Source organism: Erpetoichthys calabaricus, chromosome 15, assembly GCF_900747795.2.
Source record: "Erpetoichthys calabaricus chromosome 15, fErpCal1.3, whole genome shotgun sequence".
In the NCBI taxonomy this organism is placed as follows: Eukaryota; Metazoa; Chordata; class Cladistia; order Polypteriformes; family Polypteridae; genus Erpetoichthys; species Erpetoichthys calabaricus.
The window spans coordinates 9,135,223-9,156,050 of NC_041408.2; the positions used below are offsets into that span (position 1 = coordinate 9,135,223).

Here is a 20,828-nt window from a genome sequence, read left to right on the forward strand (position 1 = left end):
GAATGAAGGAATGAATACTGCGCCTATAAACTGTATTCACTGGCTTGGAAGTTTTCACATTTTACTATTACACAAGGGCGGTCACGGTGGCACAGTGGTAGTGCTGCTGCCTCACAGTAAGGAGACCCGTCTGGGTTCACTTCCCGGGACCTCCCTGCGTGGAGTTTGCATGTTCTCCCCGTGTCTGCATGGGTTTCCTCCCCAAGTCCAAAGACAGGCAGGTTTAGGTGCATTGGCGATCCTAAATTGACCTTGGTGTGTGGCGGACGCCCTGCCCAGGATTTGTTCCTGCCTTGTGCCCTGTGCTGGCTGGGATTGGCTCCAGCAGACCCACGTGACCCTGTGTTAGGATATAGCAGGTTGCCTTTCTTAAGTAAAATTCTAGAGAAGGCAGTCATTATACAGTTAAATGAGCACCTCAATAAACATGCTATTCTTGATAAATTTCAGTCAGGTTTTAGAACAAATCACAGCACAGAAACTGCACTCGTTAAAGTAGTAAATGACTTGCGGGTAAATGCAGACAGAGGTCATTTATCTGTTCTCATCCTCTTAGATCTGAGTGCCGCATTTGACACCATTGATCACAATATTCTTAAGAATCGCCTTAGTCAATGGGTGGGCCTCTCTGGCAGTGTCTTAAATTGGTTTGAATCCTACCTGGCAGGGAGAAAATTCTTTGTTAGTTGTGGTAATTATAACTCAAAGACACATGATATTCTATATGGTGTTCCACAAGGCTCTATCCTGGGTCCGCTGCTCTTCTCAATCTACATGCTTCCATTAGGTCAGATTATCTCAGGGCACAACGTGAGCTACCACAGCTATGCTGATGACACACAGCTGTAGTTATCAATAGCACCTGATGACCCCAAATCTCTTGATTCGCTAACACAATGTCTAACTTGTATCTCAGAATGGATGAATAGTAAGTTTCTCAAATTAAATAAAGAAAAAACCGAAATCTTAGTGATTGGCAATAATGGATACAATGAGGCTATTAGAAATAAACTGGATGCATTAGGATTAAAAGTCAAATCGGAGGTAAAAAGCTTAGGGGTAACCGTTGATTGTAATCTGAATTTTAAATCGCATATTAATCAGATCACTAGGACAGCATTTTTTCACCTAAGAAACATAGCAAAAGTTAGACCTCTTATATCATCGAAAGATGCAGAGAAATTAGTTCATGCGTTTGTTTTCAGTCGGCTAGATTACTGTAATGCACTCCTCTCAGGACTACCCAAAAAAGACATCAATCATTTGCAACTAGTGCAGAATGCAGCTGCTAGAATCCTTACCAGGAAAAGAAAATCCGAACACATTTCTCCAGTTTTGATGTCACTACACTGGTTACCTGTGTCATTCAGAATTGACTTTAAAATTCTGCTTATGGTTTATAAAGCTTTAAATAATCTCGCCCCGGCTTATATATCGGAATGTCTGACACCTTATATTCCAAATCATAACCTCAGATCCTCAACTGAGTGTCTCCTTAGAATTCCAAGAGCAAAACTTAAAAGAAGTGGTGAGGCGGGCGACCTTCTGCTGTTATGCACCTAAAATCTGGAATAGCCTGCCAGTAGGAATTCGCCAGGCTAATACAGTGGAGCACTTTAAAAAACTACTGAAAACACATTACTTTAACATGGCCTTCTCATAACTTCACTGTAATTTAATCCTGATACTCTGTATATCCAATTCATTATAATAACTATTCATGGTGGCTCTAAAATCTGTACTAACCCCTACTCTCTCTTCTGTTTCCTTTCCCAGTGTCCTTTTGGTGGTGGCGTGCGCCACCACCATCTACCCAAAGCACCATGATGTTCCAACAATGATGGATGGATTAAAAGCCAGAAATCTGTATGACCATCAGCATCAAGTGACTCCGTGAGAACCCTAACTACAAAGAGGACTATTTCATTTATGTTAGGTAGAATGCCCAAAGGGGACTGGGCGGTCTCGTGGCCTGGAACCCCTACAGATTTTATTTTTTTCTCCAGCCTTCTGGAGTTTTTTTTTGTTTTTTCTGTCCACCCTGGCCATCGGACCTTACTCCTTTCTATGTTAATTAATGTTGTCTTATTTTAATTTCTTATTTTGTCTTTTATTTTTCTTCTCTCCATTATGTAAAGCACTTTGAGCTACTTTTTGTATGAAAATGTGCTATATAAATAAATGTTGTTGTTGGATGATAGATAGATAGATAGATAGATAGATAGATAGATAGATAGATAGATAGATAGATAGATAGATAGATAGATAGATAGATAGATAGATAGATAGATAGATAGATAGATAGATAGATAGATAGATAGATAGATAGATAGATAGATAGATAGATAGATAGATAGATAGATAAGCAAGCATATGGGGAGCAGCTTAAGGACCCAACATGCAAAGCAACAAGTCATGCCAGGGGACAACGGTGGGGTACTACCCTCTCTCTCTTTTTTTTCTCAGAAAAGACGAAGCATCGCCACCGTAATCGCACCCAGATGACTCCAAGAAGCACAACACTTCTGGGTCCCTTTCTTTCCTCTCGTCCCCCTGTGATGACATCAGCTACCCATCCACCACCACGCTTTCCCAGCATCCCACTGTTTTGATTTCCGGTTGTCCTCCATAAATTGTCCGTCCACCCGCCCTTCTATGTCTGATGATTTGTAATAAATATTTTGACCTTATTTTGCAGTACACTGGGCCAAAAACCCCAAATGTTTATGAGCGTTTATCTATCTATTGTAGAATAGATAGATACATAGATATTGGTGAACCTAAATTGTCCCTTGTGTGTGTGTGTGCCCTGCGGTGGGCTGGCGCCCTGCCCGGGATGTGATCCTGCCTTGTGCCCTGTGCTGGCTGTGATTGGCTCCAGCAGACCCCTGTGACCCTGTGTTAGGATATAGCAGGTTGGATAATGACTGACTGACTGACTGACTGACTGACTGTTACACAACACTGAATGCCAGTGGACTGAATTTGTTTTGCTTTTTTTGACACTGATCAACAGAGAAAGACCCTTTAATGTCAAAATAAAAAACAGATTTAAATTGACATGGTCCAGCCACGAGAACGGCGACTGTGGTTGGCCAATCCAGCATATCCCACGACTAGAAGTCACGTAACGTTAAACACAAGGTAGCCACCCTCTGATATGGGGGGCATTGTATGCGCTAAAGATCTCAGAATCCTCTATCATAATGCAACCGTTACTAAATGAGTTCAATGCTGCGTTTTGTTTTTTTTTTTTTTTATTAAAGACTGTATCTCCACTTTAAAACACATATTGAAGACACTCCAACATTTAGTAAGAACAACTGTCACGCACAGGCATCTGAGGATCAAGGCACAGATAATGACCCTCAAGGACAAGAGGGGGTGCCAACACTAAGCATGTCATCTCTTTTCTCCTCCCCACCTCCGAGAAGCCGCCCAAGGAGGACACCCCAGCCACGCCCCCACTCAATTAAGCCACGCCTCTTTCCAGTCAGGACATTATAAACCTGAGGGCTCCCAGAAGATGGCGCCTCATTCGGAGGAAAGACGTTTCACATGAACAAGCTCCCAGACCCAGACCCACCTCAATAAAGCGAGTGTTTTGAGAAGCCACTGAGGTTTAAGAGGCAGCTTTTCTGCCCATTTTCTGTTGTGCCACTGCTCATTCATTTTTGTTCGGTTTTCTGGACATTGGCAGTAAACAGGGTGGCCCGGTTGGCACCTAAAACCCTCCTTCAGTTCTCCGCTTCCTTATTTGCCTTCCACGCGTCATTCTCAAACCGCTTCACAGAGCTCAGGACCATGGGAAGACACATCCTACTCAGGCAGCACTGGGCATAAGGCAGGAACTAATCCTAGACAGAGCATCACACACTCATACGGTGGGCTAATTTGGAATCATTAATCAAGCTGAAATCCACATTTTACAGATGAGGAGGTAAACCAGAGAACCCAAAAGAAACCCCAGATATACAAGGAAAGAATCCAAGCTCCACATGGGCAACAACCTGATGCCGGACTCAAATGGGACACCGGCTCAATGAGGCAGCAGTGCCAACCACTGTGCCATCCTGCAACCCACATAAAATGAAACTGCTCCTTATTAACCAGCAGGTGAAACATCACACTACAGAAGCTGAAGTTCTCAGAGAATGCCAGCATGCACATTGGCTTCCACTCTAAAATACGAGCTGCTGAGTAGGAACCTACATTCTCATAAACCATTTCTGAAGACTAAAATCATCATCATCATCATCATCATCATGTACTTATACAAATGATAAAGCCAGCAAAAGGGGAAGGAAACAATCAACGACAGACTCCTTGTTCGCCGAGAATCGTGAATCGGGCGGGAAGAACTGGCACAGGCTCTTCAAACATCTAAAACGAGGAAGCTGGATGGCATCATGCCCGCACTTTAGCACTCCCAGTGAGCTCCACTGATTCCATTCATTCATTCATTCACGCTCACGGATCAGTTCCAATGATTCACGAAAAATTGTTGCATTCGCAAATCAGCAGTCACTAAGCAAATCGGTACAGGAAGATCTCTGCGGCGGCGTGCGGTTGGTAGTGACGGCTGACTAAACGCCTTTTGTGTTACAGAATGACTGAGACATAGCGACCGAATGGACGGACAGGCGCACGGGCTGATGCACAGACAGACATACAGATGGACGGACGCACAAGCACTTATCCTTTTATTAAGGGGGATGGATAACTGCATTTTAGAAACAGACTTGAGCTCCTCGATGAAGAGGACGACTGGCGAGTTCATTAGACAGTTTTTGAAACACACACTATCTTTGTGCCCGCCATGTTCTTTTTTTTTTTTTTTAACTCTTTCAGGGCGGATGTTGACTTTTGTCAGCAGGAAGGGCGGAGAGCAGTAAGCAACTTCAAATGGTGACAAAACCCGCCATTACGTTTTAGTTCGACTCTCTTTGCTAGAAGGAAAGTTTGCTTCGTTGGTTTGACCGAGATTCCCATGTGCTTGCGGGGAGTGATGAAGAGCAAACAACGACAAAAATGGCATCGACAAAGTGGCGAGAGGTCGAAGCGAATGCACAAAGCAAAGTACTCCATGGACGACGTTTTGTACAGCATTGCTGAATTGGACTCTGACCTGTCGTACTCCGATTGTGATCTGGAGATCAAGATCGAAAACGAAAGTGAGGTACCGGCGTCAGCTGATCGATCTCCAGCTATTCGTGGTGCCGAACACGTTTGTGTAGATGAAGACCGCCACTCAGAATAACATGTGGTATAAACCAGATTGCTTTGCGCTGTGATCGAGACTGCTGCTGCCGTCCCCAGCCCCACCACACGAAGACAGCCTGGCAACCAGCCTGCCATACATTCCTGCCGGCCGTCATGCCACCCATGAGCATCTCGAGCTACAAGAGATGAATATTTCAGGTTGGTTTATGTGTGAGACCCTGGATTTGGGTGCTTTTTGGAAAAAAATATTCAGCCCTCAAAGAGTTAATATCCATTTTACTTTATTTTTGAAAAACAGATCTTCACAATGGCGCACTACTCAGTCTAGCATATAACAACTGCCACACCCGGGGAGACGGGCACACTGCTTACCTGGCAAACCAGGGGTTGGCGCTGTGGTCCAATGCCTTCTCTCTTCCTCCCTCTGCAGCCCGACAGCCACATTCCCACCGTCGACATCACTTCCGTTAACCCGCCCTCCTGGCCTCCTGACTATATAATGCAGGAACCGGCCATCTTGTTCTCAGCTCCGTTTGGAACTCGTGTCTCAACGATTTACACGTTGCAATATTGTGCACTCTTACAAATTATACGGGGTCACCAAGTACCCGATACAACAATTTACTTCTAACCTACGCTCTTATTTTTTGTGTAAATGAAGCTTTGTTTTGGAGTTTTCTTCAAATAAATAAACATTTTGTTTTACTTGAATGAAGGAAGCAGCAGCGATGGTAACCACAAGCGTACTGTACTGGCCGGCTTCAAGCAAGCTGTCATGAAAGGTCTTCAAACAGAATGAAAAAATGAAACAAAACACAGGCCCACGGTACAGCCGGGCAGCTGCTTGGCATTGTGGCGGTGTGTGTTGTGTGGCATATAGAAAGCTGGCAATTTGAGGAGTCACTGGGCACTCACAAGAAGTGTCGTCCCGTAGTGCAAGGTCACCGACACTAGCGGCATAAAACATCCCTGTGCACACCTCCATTAACAGCCCCCCCCCGGAATTAAATAATGTGGATACAGTAACTTCAGGAATCCAAAGACCCTAACGAAACTTTGTAAATGTAGGCAAATAAAATCACCACAAACGCGGAAAGACCAGACCTGTAGTAAACCTTTGTCGAAAATCAATTCGGTTACGTGGATGAGCGTAGTAGGCAAGAACAAAGTGGTAAACTTCTGGAAAATTCAAACAGACCAATGTGTGGCCTGGGACATATTAGGAATATATCACACTTCTGTATAGTTTAGTGTTTATTAACACAGATAGAATTATGAAATCAAGCCAATGTTTGATTGGAACGTTGACTTACTTCTGGGTTCACCCAGGCTTGCTTGTCATCCCCCAACATTTTGGTGCTACTAGAGGCCACAGCTGATTCCAACCTTCGTTAGTGGGGACCTTAATGACACACAAGAGGGACGGTGGCCTTGTTCTAAGTCACAGTTCTAGGTGTCATGGACTAGGAATAGCAAAGCAAGTTATGTTCCAATAGCACCTGGAAAAAAATGTCCACTAAAGGGGGATATCACCATCAAACCCTAGCAAGTAAACAGGGAAAACAAATAAATAAAAGATTTAGTGTCAGAAAAAAATGCTCTGTCACTAAGCAGCTCTGAAAAACACAAAAATAAAATCAAGTCAATGTTTGATTAGAACGTGGACTTACTTCTGGGTTCACCCAGGCTTGCTTGTCATCCCCCAAAATTTTGGTGCTACTACAGAAGAAGTTTTTTATGGCCAGATGCCACTGCCAATTCCAACCTTCTTTAGTGGGGACTTTAATGACACACAAGAGGGATGGTGACCTTATGTTGTGGACTAGGAGTAGCAAAGCAAGTTAAGTTCCAATAACACTTAGAAAACATGAACACTAGAGGGGGATATCACCATCAAACCCTAGCTAGTAATAAGGGCAAACACTGAGGCTTCATAAATAAAAAGATTTATTGTTAGAAAAAATGCTCTTTGTCCCTAAGAAGCTCTGAAAACACAAAAATAAAATCAAGCCAATGTTTGATTAGAACGTGGACTTACTTTTGGATTCACTCAGGCTTACTTGAAAATTTTGGTGCTACTAGAGAAATTTTTTATGGCCCAATTCCACTGCCAATTCCAACCTCCTTGAATTGGGACAGTGACCTTATTCTAACTCTAGGTCACAATTCTAAGCAGGTTCCAATAGCACTTAGAAAAAAAATGTCCACTAGAGGGGGATTATCAACATGAAACCCTGGCTAGTAATAAGGGCAAACACTGAGGCTTCATAACTAAAAACATTTACTGTCAGATCTGTGTCACTAAGAAGCTCTGAAAAACACAAAAATGAAATCAAGTCAATGTTTGATTAGAACATGTACTTATATCTGTCATTTTCTGGTTTCACCCCAGGCTGCCAGTCAGCCCTCAAAATTCTGGGGTTACTAGAGAAAAAGTTTGTGGTCTGATGCCACTGCTGATGCCAACCTCATTTAGTTGGGCCTACTATAAGAATGGTGACCTTATTCTAACTCTAAGTGTCATGGACTGGGAGTCCTAAAGTCCTAAAAATAAAAAATTTATTATCAGAAAAAATGCTCTGTGTCCCTAAGAAGCTCTGAAGACCACAAAAGGCATAACCGAGTTCCCAGCAAGACAATTCCGAGCAAATAATGCCCCAGAAACACAATCCAAAGTCTAAGTCAAGAAAATCCTAAGAAGCTGTGCCTTTTCAGCTTGAATTCTAACAACTACATCCTGAACGACCCTCTATGGAGTCCGTTTTCAAGTTAAGGGTTCGGCTGGCTGGGGTTTGAAACCTTAAACTTTAGCAACACACACCTGCAAAATGGCAAATCAAATTTACAAAACACCACAGTAAAATAACAAAATGCCAACAGTCCAAAACTCTAGCACATTTAGGAATCAAGTTTGGCGGAAAGCAGATGTTGAACCCGCTCACCATATTCACAATTCCAGTTGCTGCCGCTGGGGCAAACATTCAAGTTGACAACAATAAAAAGCAACCGGCCGAAGCAGTCCCATCAGCCCGACTGCCATTAATCTTCGAAATCTGTTAAAACTTTAATAATTAAAACACTCGCAGGTTTAACTTTAGGGCCAAACAGCTGTCAATCACTTAATAGTGGATTCATTTCTATCTTTAATATCTAGGGTGGCCTTACAGTAAAGAGACCAGGGCTCCTGTTCCAGTATGAAGTTTGTATGATCTTCTTGTTCCCCTTGTGTCTAAGTGGCTTTCCTCCGACTGTCAAAAGAGGATGACATGGCAATGCTAAACTGTCTCCAGAGATATGTGTGTGTGTGTGTGTGTGTGTGTTGACCCTGCGATGGACTGGCACCCTGTCCAGTGATATCTTCCCGCCTTGTGCCCTACGCTTGCTGGGTTGAGCTCCAGTCCCCTGTGTCCCTGCTCGGAATTAAGTGGGCTTAGAAGAAGATGGTATGGTTTGGTGTGTTGCATCAATTATTTGACATGGTAGGGTAGAAGAATTACATTCATAATAATATTTTATCTGTACAAATTTAGAGTTCTGGTTTACTGTGTTTTTAATGGGATGCTTTGGTCTGTTTGTAAAACGCTCACCGACAAACCAAATGCTCCTCTTTGTACAAGAAACCTGAATTGAAAATAACTGATATAGAATCATAACTTAAAACAGAAGGACATAACAAATATTAACTTTGAAAATCGCAAAATGCTTCAATCAACACTGTACAAAAATATTTAAGGAAGGGACAGAACGATTCAGGACAGCACGGTGGTGCATAGGGTGTGTGGCAGTAAAGAGACCAGGATTTATGTCCCGGATCCTCCATGTGTGGACTTTCCATGTTCTTCTTGTGTCTGCGTGGGCTTCCTCCCAACAATCCAAAGACATGCAGGTTAGGTGAACTGGCGATCTAAATCAGCCCCCAATGTGTGTGTGTGTGTGTTGGCCCTGCGATGGACTGGCACCCTTGTCCAGGGTTTGTTCCTACCTCGAGTCCTATGCTAGCTGGGATAGACCCCCCCAAGGCCCTGTTCAGGACTAAGCAGGTTGGAAAGTGACGTAACGATTCATTAATGAAAACGGTAACAAAATATGACTACTTATATTTTTCTATACAACTCAAATTAATAACGAGTTTATGATAATTAGGACACAAACACAGTTATGTGATATGAAAGACAGCCAAGTCCGACTGACAGATAGACGACTGCAGAAGATGGAGGAGACGCACCACAAAGAGCAAACTCAATCCTGCTCAATCCAGACAGAGGGAATTTTAAGTTTGAAAGTCTTCCTAAAATATTTCTCTATAAAAGGACAAATTAAAAGGGGGTTTATGATAATCACATGCTAAAAAAAATGAATAATAAATAATAATAATAATAATAATAATAAATGGACAGGTAATGAGACATCCTTTTAATTTTCTTTCCTTTTAGTTGTTCATTTGGGGGGGGGGGGTGTTGTTGTTTGCTATAATAATAATAAATATAAATAATAATAATAAAACATAATAATAATTGTTTGTTACTTGCTATAATAATAATAAAACATAAAAATAATAATAATAGTAATTGTTTGCTATAATATTTATTTATTGGAATTCTGTAAAAGGCCAATTCTGTTGTTGTTTGTTAGATTCATAATAATAATAATAATTGTTTGCACTATTAATATCAATAATAATAATAACAATGATGATAACAATAACTATAATAATAATAATTAATATTTATCGAAATTCTGTAAAAAGCCAAATTTCCCCCTGGGCACATACAAAGTGCTATCTGTCTGTCTGCCTAACAGCACAAGTTTGGCAGACAGATAATAAAAGGTGCAACTATATAAAGACTGGCACTACATGAAGCAAATTCAATGTATCTTATGGACAAGAGAAAGAAAATGTTACATTTTACCTGTCTGTCTGTCTGTCTCCCTCCCTGCACAGTTATGACTGACAGATAATAAAAGGCGCTATATAAGACTGGTACAACATAAAGAAAACTCAATCCTTACAGACAAAAGGGAATTTTAAGTTTAAAAGTCTTATTAAAATATTTCTCTATAAAGGACAAATCAAAAAGGGGATTATGATAAGGTGCACGCTAAATAAAAAAAATAATAAAGGCTGACGGAAATACAGACACACAGAAAGGTAATGAGACATCTTTTTAATTTTCCTTCCTTTTAGTTATTCATTTGAGAAGGTGTTGTTGTTTGCTATAATAATAATAAATATAAATAATAATAATAAAACATAATAATAATTTTGTTGCTTGCTATAATATTAATAAAATATTAACATAATAATAATAATAGTAATTGTTTGCTATAATATTTATTTATCGGAATTCTGTAAAAGGCCAAATTTCCCCCTGGGCACATACAAAGTGCTATTCTACCTAACAGCACAAGTTTGGCTAACAGACAGACAGCCGGATAATAAAAGGTGTAACTATATAAAGACTGGCACTATCCATCCATTATCCAACCCGTTATATCCTAACTACAGGGTCACGGGGGTCTGCTGGAGCCAATTCCAGCCAACACAGGGACTGTAAGACCTTCACTACATAAAACAAATTCAATACATCTTATGGACAAGAGAAAGAACATTTTGTTTCTTTTACCTGTCTGTCTGTCTGTCTCGCTCCCTATGACAGATAATATAAGGCGCTATGTAAGACTGGTACAACAAAAAGCAAACTCAATCCTTCTTACAGACAAAAGGGAATTTTAATTTTAAATGTCTTACTAAAATGTTTCTCTATAAAGGTCAAATTTAAAATGTGTTTATGATAAGGTGCATGCTAAAAAAAATAATAAAGGCTGACAGAGATACAGACACATGGAAAGGTAACGAGACCGCTTTTTAATTTTCTTTTTTTTTAGTTATTCTGGTCTTTATTTGAGCCTGGCTTGTTGTTTGCTACAGTAAAATAATATTTATTGAACTTCTGTAAAGAGCCAAAATGTCTCCCTGGGGACAAACAAAGTGCCATCTCTCTAGCAATACAAATGATAAAAGGCACTATATAACACAGATGCTACATAAAGCAAATTCAACCGACCTTACAGACAAGAGAATGAAGACTTGACACCTTTTCAAGTCTGTCTGTCAGTCTACCAACCAACAAATAATGAAAGGCACTATATAACATACAGCAGATACTACATAAAGCAGAAAACTCAATCCTTCTTACAGACATTGGGAATTTTAGTTTTAAAAGTCTTACTAAAACATTCCTCTGTAAAGGTCAAATTAAAAATGTATGATAAAGGTGCATGCTAAAAAACAATAAAATAAAGGTCGATGGACATACAGACACAAGGAATGGTACTGAGATCTCTTTTTAGTTATTCTGGTCTCTATCTGAGAGGGGGCTACTGTTTTTCCCATAGCAAAATAATATTTATTTATTCAAAAGTCTGTAAAAAGTCACAATTCTCCCTGGGTTTGGTACTACATCAAGCCAATGCAGTCCTTCTTACGAACATTAAAAGTCTTACTAAACAGACGTTCCACAAGTCTACATAAGCGCCACTGCTGTAGAAGAACCTCCTCTCCAGTTCCAGTTTCAAAGAAGGCGTAGTCACCTAATGACTACACACCAGTGTCCCTTACGTCCCACATCATGAAGACCTTTGACAGGCTGGTCCTGCGCTATCCGAGTCCTCTTGGGGTAGACCACCCAGACTCACAGCAGTTTGCCTACCAGGCAAAGATGAAAGTGGAAGATGCAAATTATCTATCAGCTCCACAAAAATGGACAAAACTGGCAGAACTGTGAAGATGACACTTTAGAGAGTGCAAAACAAATGGCCATTTCAACAACATAAAAACTGAGCTTAAAAGACCGATGTGTAAAAAGGGGTATACAGACAAATAATATCTTAATACAAGTAGATAAACCATTATTAATAAAAAAAAAGGATCTATGTGCTAGGCAAATTGCTATGCATATTTCACAGAAACAAAAATGTAATGTTTAAGACACATAAATGGTATTTTTGAACACTTAAAATTAACAACATACACTGATAATTTGATATGATGATAAGAAAAATAAAAGAACCTGTGCTTCTGTTGCTTTAAATATTTTAGATTTAATTAGAAAACAAAACTACCTACTAACTTTATAAAAACAAGTTTCCACTTATTTTTTGTTATGCCCCCCATGGTAATGTCCTCAAACTGACACCAATAAGGAGCCCCCCTGCCAAGCTACAAGAGAACATTCGCCTCTGATGATAAAAAATATATATTACACGTAATTGTTGAAACTGCTTTAACAATCTATAAGCACAAGAACTCTTATTTTAATTGTTAAATTACAAAACTGACCTCCAGTGGCCCCCGGGAACTCTGGCTAACTGCGGTGTTAACGGACCCCCGGAATGAGGAATATAAGGGTCAAACACTGCACACGACTTTTTAAAGTATTTGCCGTGGAGAAGCCCTGATGGGATAAAGCTCGTCGGTTACTTATTTATATTTTTTCCTCTGTACTACTCGTGTACAACATGACCGCAGCTAAGTATTCCGATCACATTATCTTTTTTCTGCCTTGCCTTATCTGCAGCGAATTGAAATGCCATCGCATCAGTGCTGTGCCCACTTGCTATGACAAAACATCTTTTCGGCTTTTCACTGAAGGGGAAATAAAAAGTTAAAGACAGCAATCAAAAAGTCAGCCGCGACCTGCCCTTACAGTAATTCTTCCCTTTGACACAAAACTTCATTAAAAGGTGACCTCATTTATTACAGTATGGCAGCGACAAGAGCAAGAACGACAGAACACGGCGCCTTATCTGCTTATACTTTTTTTTGACTTGTTATGCTTTTGCCCTTTATAAAACAATCTATAAGAGAGGAGTACGTACCTCAACCATTAAACAAGACATTTAACCATAGTGGCAGGTCTGTGCCCTGTAAGTGCAGTGAAATCTCGGAGCGGTGCGACTCGTTCATGAAGACGCGTTCTGCAGAATCCAGCACCCGCATCCAGGAGAGAGTTTGTGTTGTGCACAAAATAAAAAATAAGCCAATTTGGAGAAAAGGACGGGTAAGCAACAAGAGAGAGTGTGTGGGAGGGGAGGAGGACGGGTAGGAGAGGAGAGAGCGAGCGGATTCAGTGCGCCTCACGATGTTGCAGCTCCACACCCTCTCCTGCCTCGTGCACTGAGCAGCTACTGACTGACTGACTGCGCGAGTTGCGGCTGACTTGCCTCCGCCGTCGGGATAAGAACGCACCAATCAAAAGAGGGCTGCACGCGGCTGCGTCTGGATGACCACGCCCCCACTCCGGCCCTTATAATCTCGCTATTTACGCTTCCTCGTTGCAGTCGTGACGTCAGAGGGTTTCTGTTACTCTTTCCTCAGCATGTGTTCCTCATTTGTGCGACTTACAGTTATCAACGAGAGAACTCGTGCAGCGAGGAAGGTTCTACCCTCCGACCGGTAACAGTCTACTGAATGACTTTATTTGTAAAGGGATGCCTTCTTGCCTCAATTCTTTTATATTTCTGTATAGTGCATTTCGCGGTACAATAAAACTGTTTTTCGTTTTTTTTACGACCGATGTTCTAAAATTTTATTCTACTCTATCAGATCGTCCATCCACTGTAAATGGTTACATTTACAGTAGCAGAACTGTTATTTTTGTTGAAAGGTAAGTTTTAAATTTGATACTGACGTACTGTATTTAAAGTATGTAAAAATGTAGCTTTATTATGAGAAGATGGAGTTCTATACCGCTAAATTGCGTTTAGTGGCATCGTGTAGGCATTAAGCGCAGGTCCTTGTACCACGTGGTGCGCGCATACCCCGGTGAGGGGACTCAACGGCATGAAACCATTACGGCGCTCTTTGACAGCCAATGTCTCCTCGGTTACGCCACACTGCCTGAAGTTTTCCTGTAAAACGCTGAAAGCCAATCAATACGGAAAACTTATAACAGATCACGAAAGGCGCTATTTAAGTGTCACTGCCCTGGAAAATATCTTCTTCTGTTCCAGTTTCAAGGAAGGCAGACACCTCTTTACATTATGACTACAGAGCAGTGGCCCTTCTGGCCCACACCGTCAAGACATTTGAGGGACTGGTCCTGAACTAAATGAGCCCTCTTGTGGTAGATCACCTGCGCCCACTAAAGTTTGCCTGTCAGAGAAAGATGGGAATGGAAGATGCAATTATCTTCCTGCTCTGCAAGACTGGACAAAGCTGGCCACACTGTGAGGATTCTGATTTTTGATTTCTTCTGTGCCTTCAATACCACCCAGCCATCCCTGTTAAGGGGCAAACTTGGAGATATGCAGGTGGGTGAGCCGGTGGTGTCCTGGATGATGGACTATCTGTCTGGCAGACCGCAGTTTGTGAGACTCAAGGACTGTGTGTGCAACACTGGAGCACTAGAAGGAACGGGCCTGTCTGCTTTCCTCTTCACTCTGTACACCTTGGACCCTAAGTTTAACACCAGGACTTGTAGAACTTCTCAGCTGATTCTGCATTTCTGATTCTGGGGTATAACAATAAGAGGGATGAGACAGAGGAGAGGAGTCAGGTGGAGAACTTTGAGAATTGTCTACAACTTAACATCAGCAAAACCAAATATCTGCTTATTGACTTTGGCCACACAAATGAGCCTCTACGCCCAGTCACTGTTCAGGGAGTGGATGTGGAGGTGGTGTACTGCTACGAGTATTTGGGGGTCCACATCAATGACCGGCTGGACTGGTCTCGTAACACACAGGAGCTAGAAGAAGAAAGGGCAGAGCAGACATTTTTTCCATTAAGAGGCCGCATTCCTTTAATATGGAAAGTGACATCCTTCACATCTCCTACAACACTGTGATGGTCGGTGTGCTGTGCTGTGCTGGAAACATCACTTCAAAAGAGGCCCACCAAATCAAGAAGCTAACTAAAAGGGCCAGCTCAGTTATGGGATACACTCTGGGTCCCCTGGAGGTATTAATGGAGGAGACAAAACTGAGTGCCATTATGAACAATGTGGCACATCCTCTCTCTGTGACACACTAAGACTGAGGATTTTCAGACAAGGAATTATTTTGCAAAAGAAACGTCATGGGGGCTCCTTAATTCCAACAGCAATATGCATGTATAGCACCTCAGTGGGAACTGGGACTGCTGTCTTTAGGCACTATATGATAGATAGATAGATAGATAGATAGATAGATAGATAGATAGATAGATAGATAGATAGATAGATAGATAGATAGATGTGAAAGGCACTATGTGATAGTTAGATAGTAAAGGAGCTATATATATGGTCAGTAGATGTGATATTCCGAAGGCATTTTTGCACCAGTACGCTCACCACACATTAGTTGGTGAAATGGCAAAGCAGGTCGAGATAGTTAGCCAATTAGAGATAGGGGATGGTAAGTGGGGCCAGAATGACCAGACAGTGGTGGGCAATTTAGCCAGGACATCGGGATACACTCTAGTCTTAGGGATGCCCAGGGATCTTTTGTGACCACAGAGAGTCAGGACCTCGGTTTTATGTCTCATCCAAAGGATGGCACCATTTTTACAGCACAATGCCCCCTTGTCACTGTCACCGGAGCATTGGGGTCCACATTCAGACCACAGGGTAAGCGCCCCCTGCTGGCCTCACCACCACCTCTTCCAGCAGCAATCCAAGATGGTCGCCCATCCAAGTGCTGGCCGGTTCTGAACAGGCTTAGCTGCAGGTGGGTGAGCTCTTCTGAAAGAGCAGGTGCTGTGGCTGCTGGTATGACAGACAGACAGACAGATAGCATAGTTGACAGGATTACATAGATAGAAAGATTTCAATTAAGTGTAGTAGGCAGGATAGATAGATAGATAGATAGATAGATAGATAGATAGATAGATAGATAGATAGATAGATAGATAGATAGATAGATAGATAGATAGATAGATAGATAGATAGATACTTTATTAATCCCAAGGGGAAATTCCCATACTCCAGCAGCAGCATACTGATAATAAACAATATTAAATTAAAGAGTAATAACAGTGCAGGTATAACAGACAGTCAATAACTTTGTATAATGTATAATGTTAATGTTTACCCCCCCGGTGGAATTGAAGAGTCGCATAGTGTGGGGGAGGAACGATCTCCTCAGTCTGTCAGTGAGCAGGACGGTGACAGCAGTCTGTCGCTGAAGCTGCTCTTCTGTCTGGAGATGATCCTGTTCAGTGGATGCAGTGGATTCTCCATGATTGACAGGAGTCTGCTCAGCGCCCATCGCTCTGCCACAGATGTCAGACTGTCCAGCTCCATACCTACAATAGAGCCTGCCTTCCTCACCAGTTTGTCCAGGCGTGAGGCGTCCCTCTTCTTTATGCTGCCTCCCCAGCACACCACCGCATAGAAGAGGGCGCTCACCACAACCGTCTGATAGAACATCTGCAGCATCTTATTGCAGATGTTGAAGGACGCCAGCCTTCTAATGAAGTATAGTCAGCTCTGTCCTTTCTTACACAGAGCATCAGTATTGGCAGTCCAGTCCAATTTATCATCCAGTTGCACTCCCAGGTATTTATAGGTCTGCACCCTCTGCACACAGTCACCTCTGATGACCACGGGGTCCATGAGGGGTCTGGGTCTCCTAAAATCCACCACCAGCTCCTTGGTTTTGCTGGTGTTCAGGTGTAGGTAGTTTGAGTCGCACCATTTAACAAAGTCCTTGATGAGGTTCCTATACTCCTCCTCCTGCCCACTCCTGATGCAGCCCACGATAGCAGTGTCATCAGCGAACGTTTGCACGTGGCAGGACTCCAAGTTGTATTGGACAGATATGACAGATGCAGAAAAACTACAAACAAAGAAGGACCTCATAGCGCACTTGTGGTCATCTGAAATAAGTGCCTTTTATTTAATTTATCTTTATTAACAAACATTATTAAAGAAATTCAAGTATAGCTGGAACCCGTAATGAACCTAAGTAATCAAACACAGATAGACAGACAGACAGGTAAGGCCTTGTCTCATTTCAGATGGTTTTGGACACCCTAAGAGACAGCAAACATGAAGGAACAAAGCCTCCCACTTGGCTAATTTTGGTGAACTTTGACTTTTTATTTCATATAGCACCATTAACCACATGCATCTTCACAAGGTGCCGCACAGACCCGACACGATTACAAGACAAACACACAGAATGAAACCTAGAAAATATATAAAACGTGTCTGCTGACCTGAGACATTTTCAAGCAGCTAACATCAAATGAAGCTATGCAAAGCAGGATGAAAAATAAAAACAAAAAATGGTAATCATGGATAGAGCCTGCAAGGCCAGTCACCCAAGATGACCCCCATACCGTGTCTGAAGTATTAATCATAGTATTCCATACGACAAAAATAAGAGCCACCACGTCACGCAGACGGCTGGAGCACTCCAACCGCTCTCGCTGCCTTCAAAATAAAATTCCGTCATCTGCTCTGCTCTGGCATGTTAAGAACTCTGAGAGCCGTCATGGAGCAAATAGCCACCCTTAGTTTGAAACACCAGAGTATTTTGAATGCATGAGGTATCTCGGGGTCAGGCACTTAACGCAGTAATTACCATTTTATTTTGGTTTTGCAGTCAGAGGTAAAGAAGGAAGAAGAAGAAGACAAAGAAGAAGAAGAAGAAGAAGAAGTGCAATGTTCCATTCTGCAAGCCAGAATGCTTTATGCACATACCTGCTTGACACTAATAGATGAATATCACTTCTTCTTTCTTCTTCTTTCAGCTGCTCCTGTTAGGGGTTGCCACAGCGGATCACCTTCTTCCATATCTTCCTGTCCTTGTCATCTTGCTCTGTCACACTCATCACCTGCATGTCCTCTCTCAGTACATCCATAAACCTTCTCTTAGGCCTTCCTCTTCTCCTCTTTCTTGGCAGCTCTATCCTTAGTACCCTTCTCCCATTATACCCAGCATCTCTCCTCTGCACATGTCCAAACCAACACAATCTCACCTCTCTGACTCTCTTAACCTACGGCACTATGGGGGCTCCTTCATAACAGTAGCAAAACGCCCGTATAGCGCCTCAATTGTGTAATGTGTGAGATATTAGATGAAGTATAGTTAGGGGCATCACTTCAGGTAGTGTACCGAAATCTCATTGTATGTGTTACGCAATGACAAGAAAGGAATCACTGTGGCTGGGATCGGCAAATCAGAAGGTGTTCTTTCTTTGTAGTTATTCTAGTGTGTGTTCAGATCATAAATTGTGCTTATTTATTTATTTATTTATTTATTTATTTATTTTCTAAAAAAGGCTGGGGACAAATAAAGTTCTATCTCTTGTGATTGCTATGTTGGCGGGACTGGTATCCCAACCAGGATAGGGACAAGTTCCTTGCCAGGGTGGGATGCCATAATGGAGCTGCTGCTTTGCAGTAAGGAGATGGTGGAGGATTGTGGGTTCGCTTCCCAGTTCCTCCCTGTGTGGATAGCGCTTAAGGACAAGGATGGTCCTGGGATCCCAACCAGGATGGGTGCCAGTTCCTTGCCGGTGCGGGAGGCATTAATGGAAAGACAGAAGGTGGCTGCCCCCAGGAATTATGTCTTTGTTATTATTGTATTATTATTTGTATTATTTGAAATAATAGCAAACATTACTATAAATGCTTGTGATGTGCCATCTGTTGACAAATGTGATGCATATGTCTCTGTTATATGCCATTTAGTATGGGATTCATAAAAGCAGTGTTAATGTTTGTGATGTACCATCTGCTGGAATTACAAATGCAATGCATTTTATTACTAAAAATATTTGTGATGCGCATCTGTTGAAATAAGAAATGCAATGCATATGTCTCTGTTATGGGTTGGGCTGGGGCCCTGCCAGGGGCTTGTTTCCTGCCTTGCGCCCTGTGTTGGCTGGGATTGGCTCCAGCAGACCCCCGTGACCCTGTAGTTAGGATATAGCGGGTTGGATGATGGATGGATAGATGGATGTCTCTGTTATATGCCATTGGGAATGGTATTTAAAATGCAGTGTTAATGGTTGTGATGCCCCATCTGCAGGAATGAGAGAGAGACCTAGCAACCAGACAGACACACTGACAGATGCACAGATACTTTTTACTACGGGAGACAAGCTGTTGTACCTGTCTAAGATTGGCTCACATGTAAGTAATCAATATAAGTCATCAATATAGAACTCAGGGTAAAAGGCAGCATGTTTCCATCTACTGGAAGGTATTTTGTAATGCGGGCAGCAATTAAGTGCATGGCATTTGTCATTCCAACAGATGGCACTTCACAAACATTTGAAATAATAGCAAACATTACTATAAATGCTTGTGATGTGCCATCTGTTGACAAATGTGCTCTGTTATATGCCAGTTGGTATGGGATTCATAAAAGTAGTGTTAATGTTTGTGATTCACCATCTGTTGGAATTTAAATAATGCAATGCATTTTATTACTTCAAATGTTTGTGATGCGACTCCTGTTGGAATGACAAATGTGATGCACGTAACATATTTAGTCCCTTTTTTTTGTAAGCAATGAGCAATGTAACTAAGTTACATTTACAAGTGACGTTCTGCACACTGCTCAGGAGATGCAGGCTCCATGCTTGTTTTTGGTTTCACTGCAGCCACCAATGAGAGGTAACTGTTTTTATAGCCCAATTTTATGACATTGAAGCATTTTGTGAAAGTCCAACTCCATAAGTGGATTTGTGTATATAAACTGAAGTTTTTAAGAAACCAGGCCTCCACCTTATCCAGGTTACTCACCTTACTTATACATGGAAACACACTCACAGAGTAAATGAGACACATAAATTGTATAGGGTGTTCAAGATGTTCACTGTTAGCTGACACGCACTGTCGACATCGTCAAATAAAAGTCCACTGAGGTGCTTGCTGTGATGCCATTGCTTGACCGATCCTCACTAACAGACAAGCAATAAGATGTTATCAGACAATAGTGCCATTAGATGAAGGACAGGCTTTGCCTTCAGTAAAAGTTTTGGAGTTTCCAAAGAACATCTGTACCTTAAAAAAAAAAAAAAAAAGATGAGGCTAGAAAAGAAGGCAGACACCATCACCTCTCATTGGGTGTTGTGCAAGACACCGCCCTGAAGCCTGCAGTTGCCTGCTTTTGGCCCCGCCCATCAGGAGACCAATCATGAGTCAGTGGATGGTTGAGGGTTGCAGGTCTCATGCTATACCATGGAAAGGCCGACCAAATCAAAAAAGGCAGGAAAAAGTGGGTCGGCCATGTGATTAGAGTTGCTCAGCAACATAATGAGATGGGCGGGGTCAGAAGGAAGAGCAGTTCTGGAATGACAATACCTGACATTGACGATGCCGCAGCCTGTTTTAATGAATGACTCTTAGTAAGACATTCAACGACTCATCTTGACCTGGTAACGCAAGTGTTTTCATTTGTCACATTCTTTACAAGGAGCAACGTCAGTGTTCTCTAAGCTTTTAATGTAAGGAAATCGTTCGGTTGTTTTCTTCTCAATTATGCAGGGATTGCCAGAAGGTGCCCCAAACCTTTATGAATTTTTTTTTTGTCCTTTTGTTCCAACAGATGAACAGAGTTTCAGGCATCAGATAACTGGAGGTTCACAGATCCCAAACGAGTCGCACACA

The 20,828-nt window shown here is 41.9% G+C and overlaps 1 protein-coding gene across 2 annotated transcripts in view; it reads right to left on the reverse strand.

Annotated features, from left to right (window-relative positions):
- The window catches only part of LOC114666152 (cAMP-specific 3',5'-cyclic phosphodiesterase 7B-like), a 220,972-nt gene extending 207,476 nt beyond the window's left edge, over positions 1–13,496 (reverse strand). The window contains exon 1 of one of the 2 annotated variants that reach the window (XM_051919301.1): positions 13,102–13,496. In XM_051919301.1, the coding sequence (XP_051775261.1) occupies positions 13,102–13,122 (21 nt within the window). In that variant the 5' untranslated portion in view covers positions 13,123–13,496. The remainder of the gene's footprint in view (positions 1–13,101) is intronic. The other variant, XM_051919302.1, reaches the window with a different exon arrangement.
- Between the last annotated feature and the right edge of the window lie 7,332 nt (positions 13,497–20,828).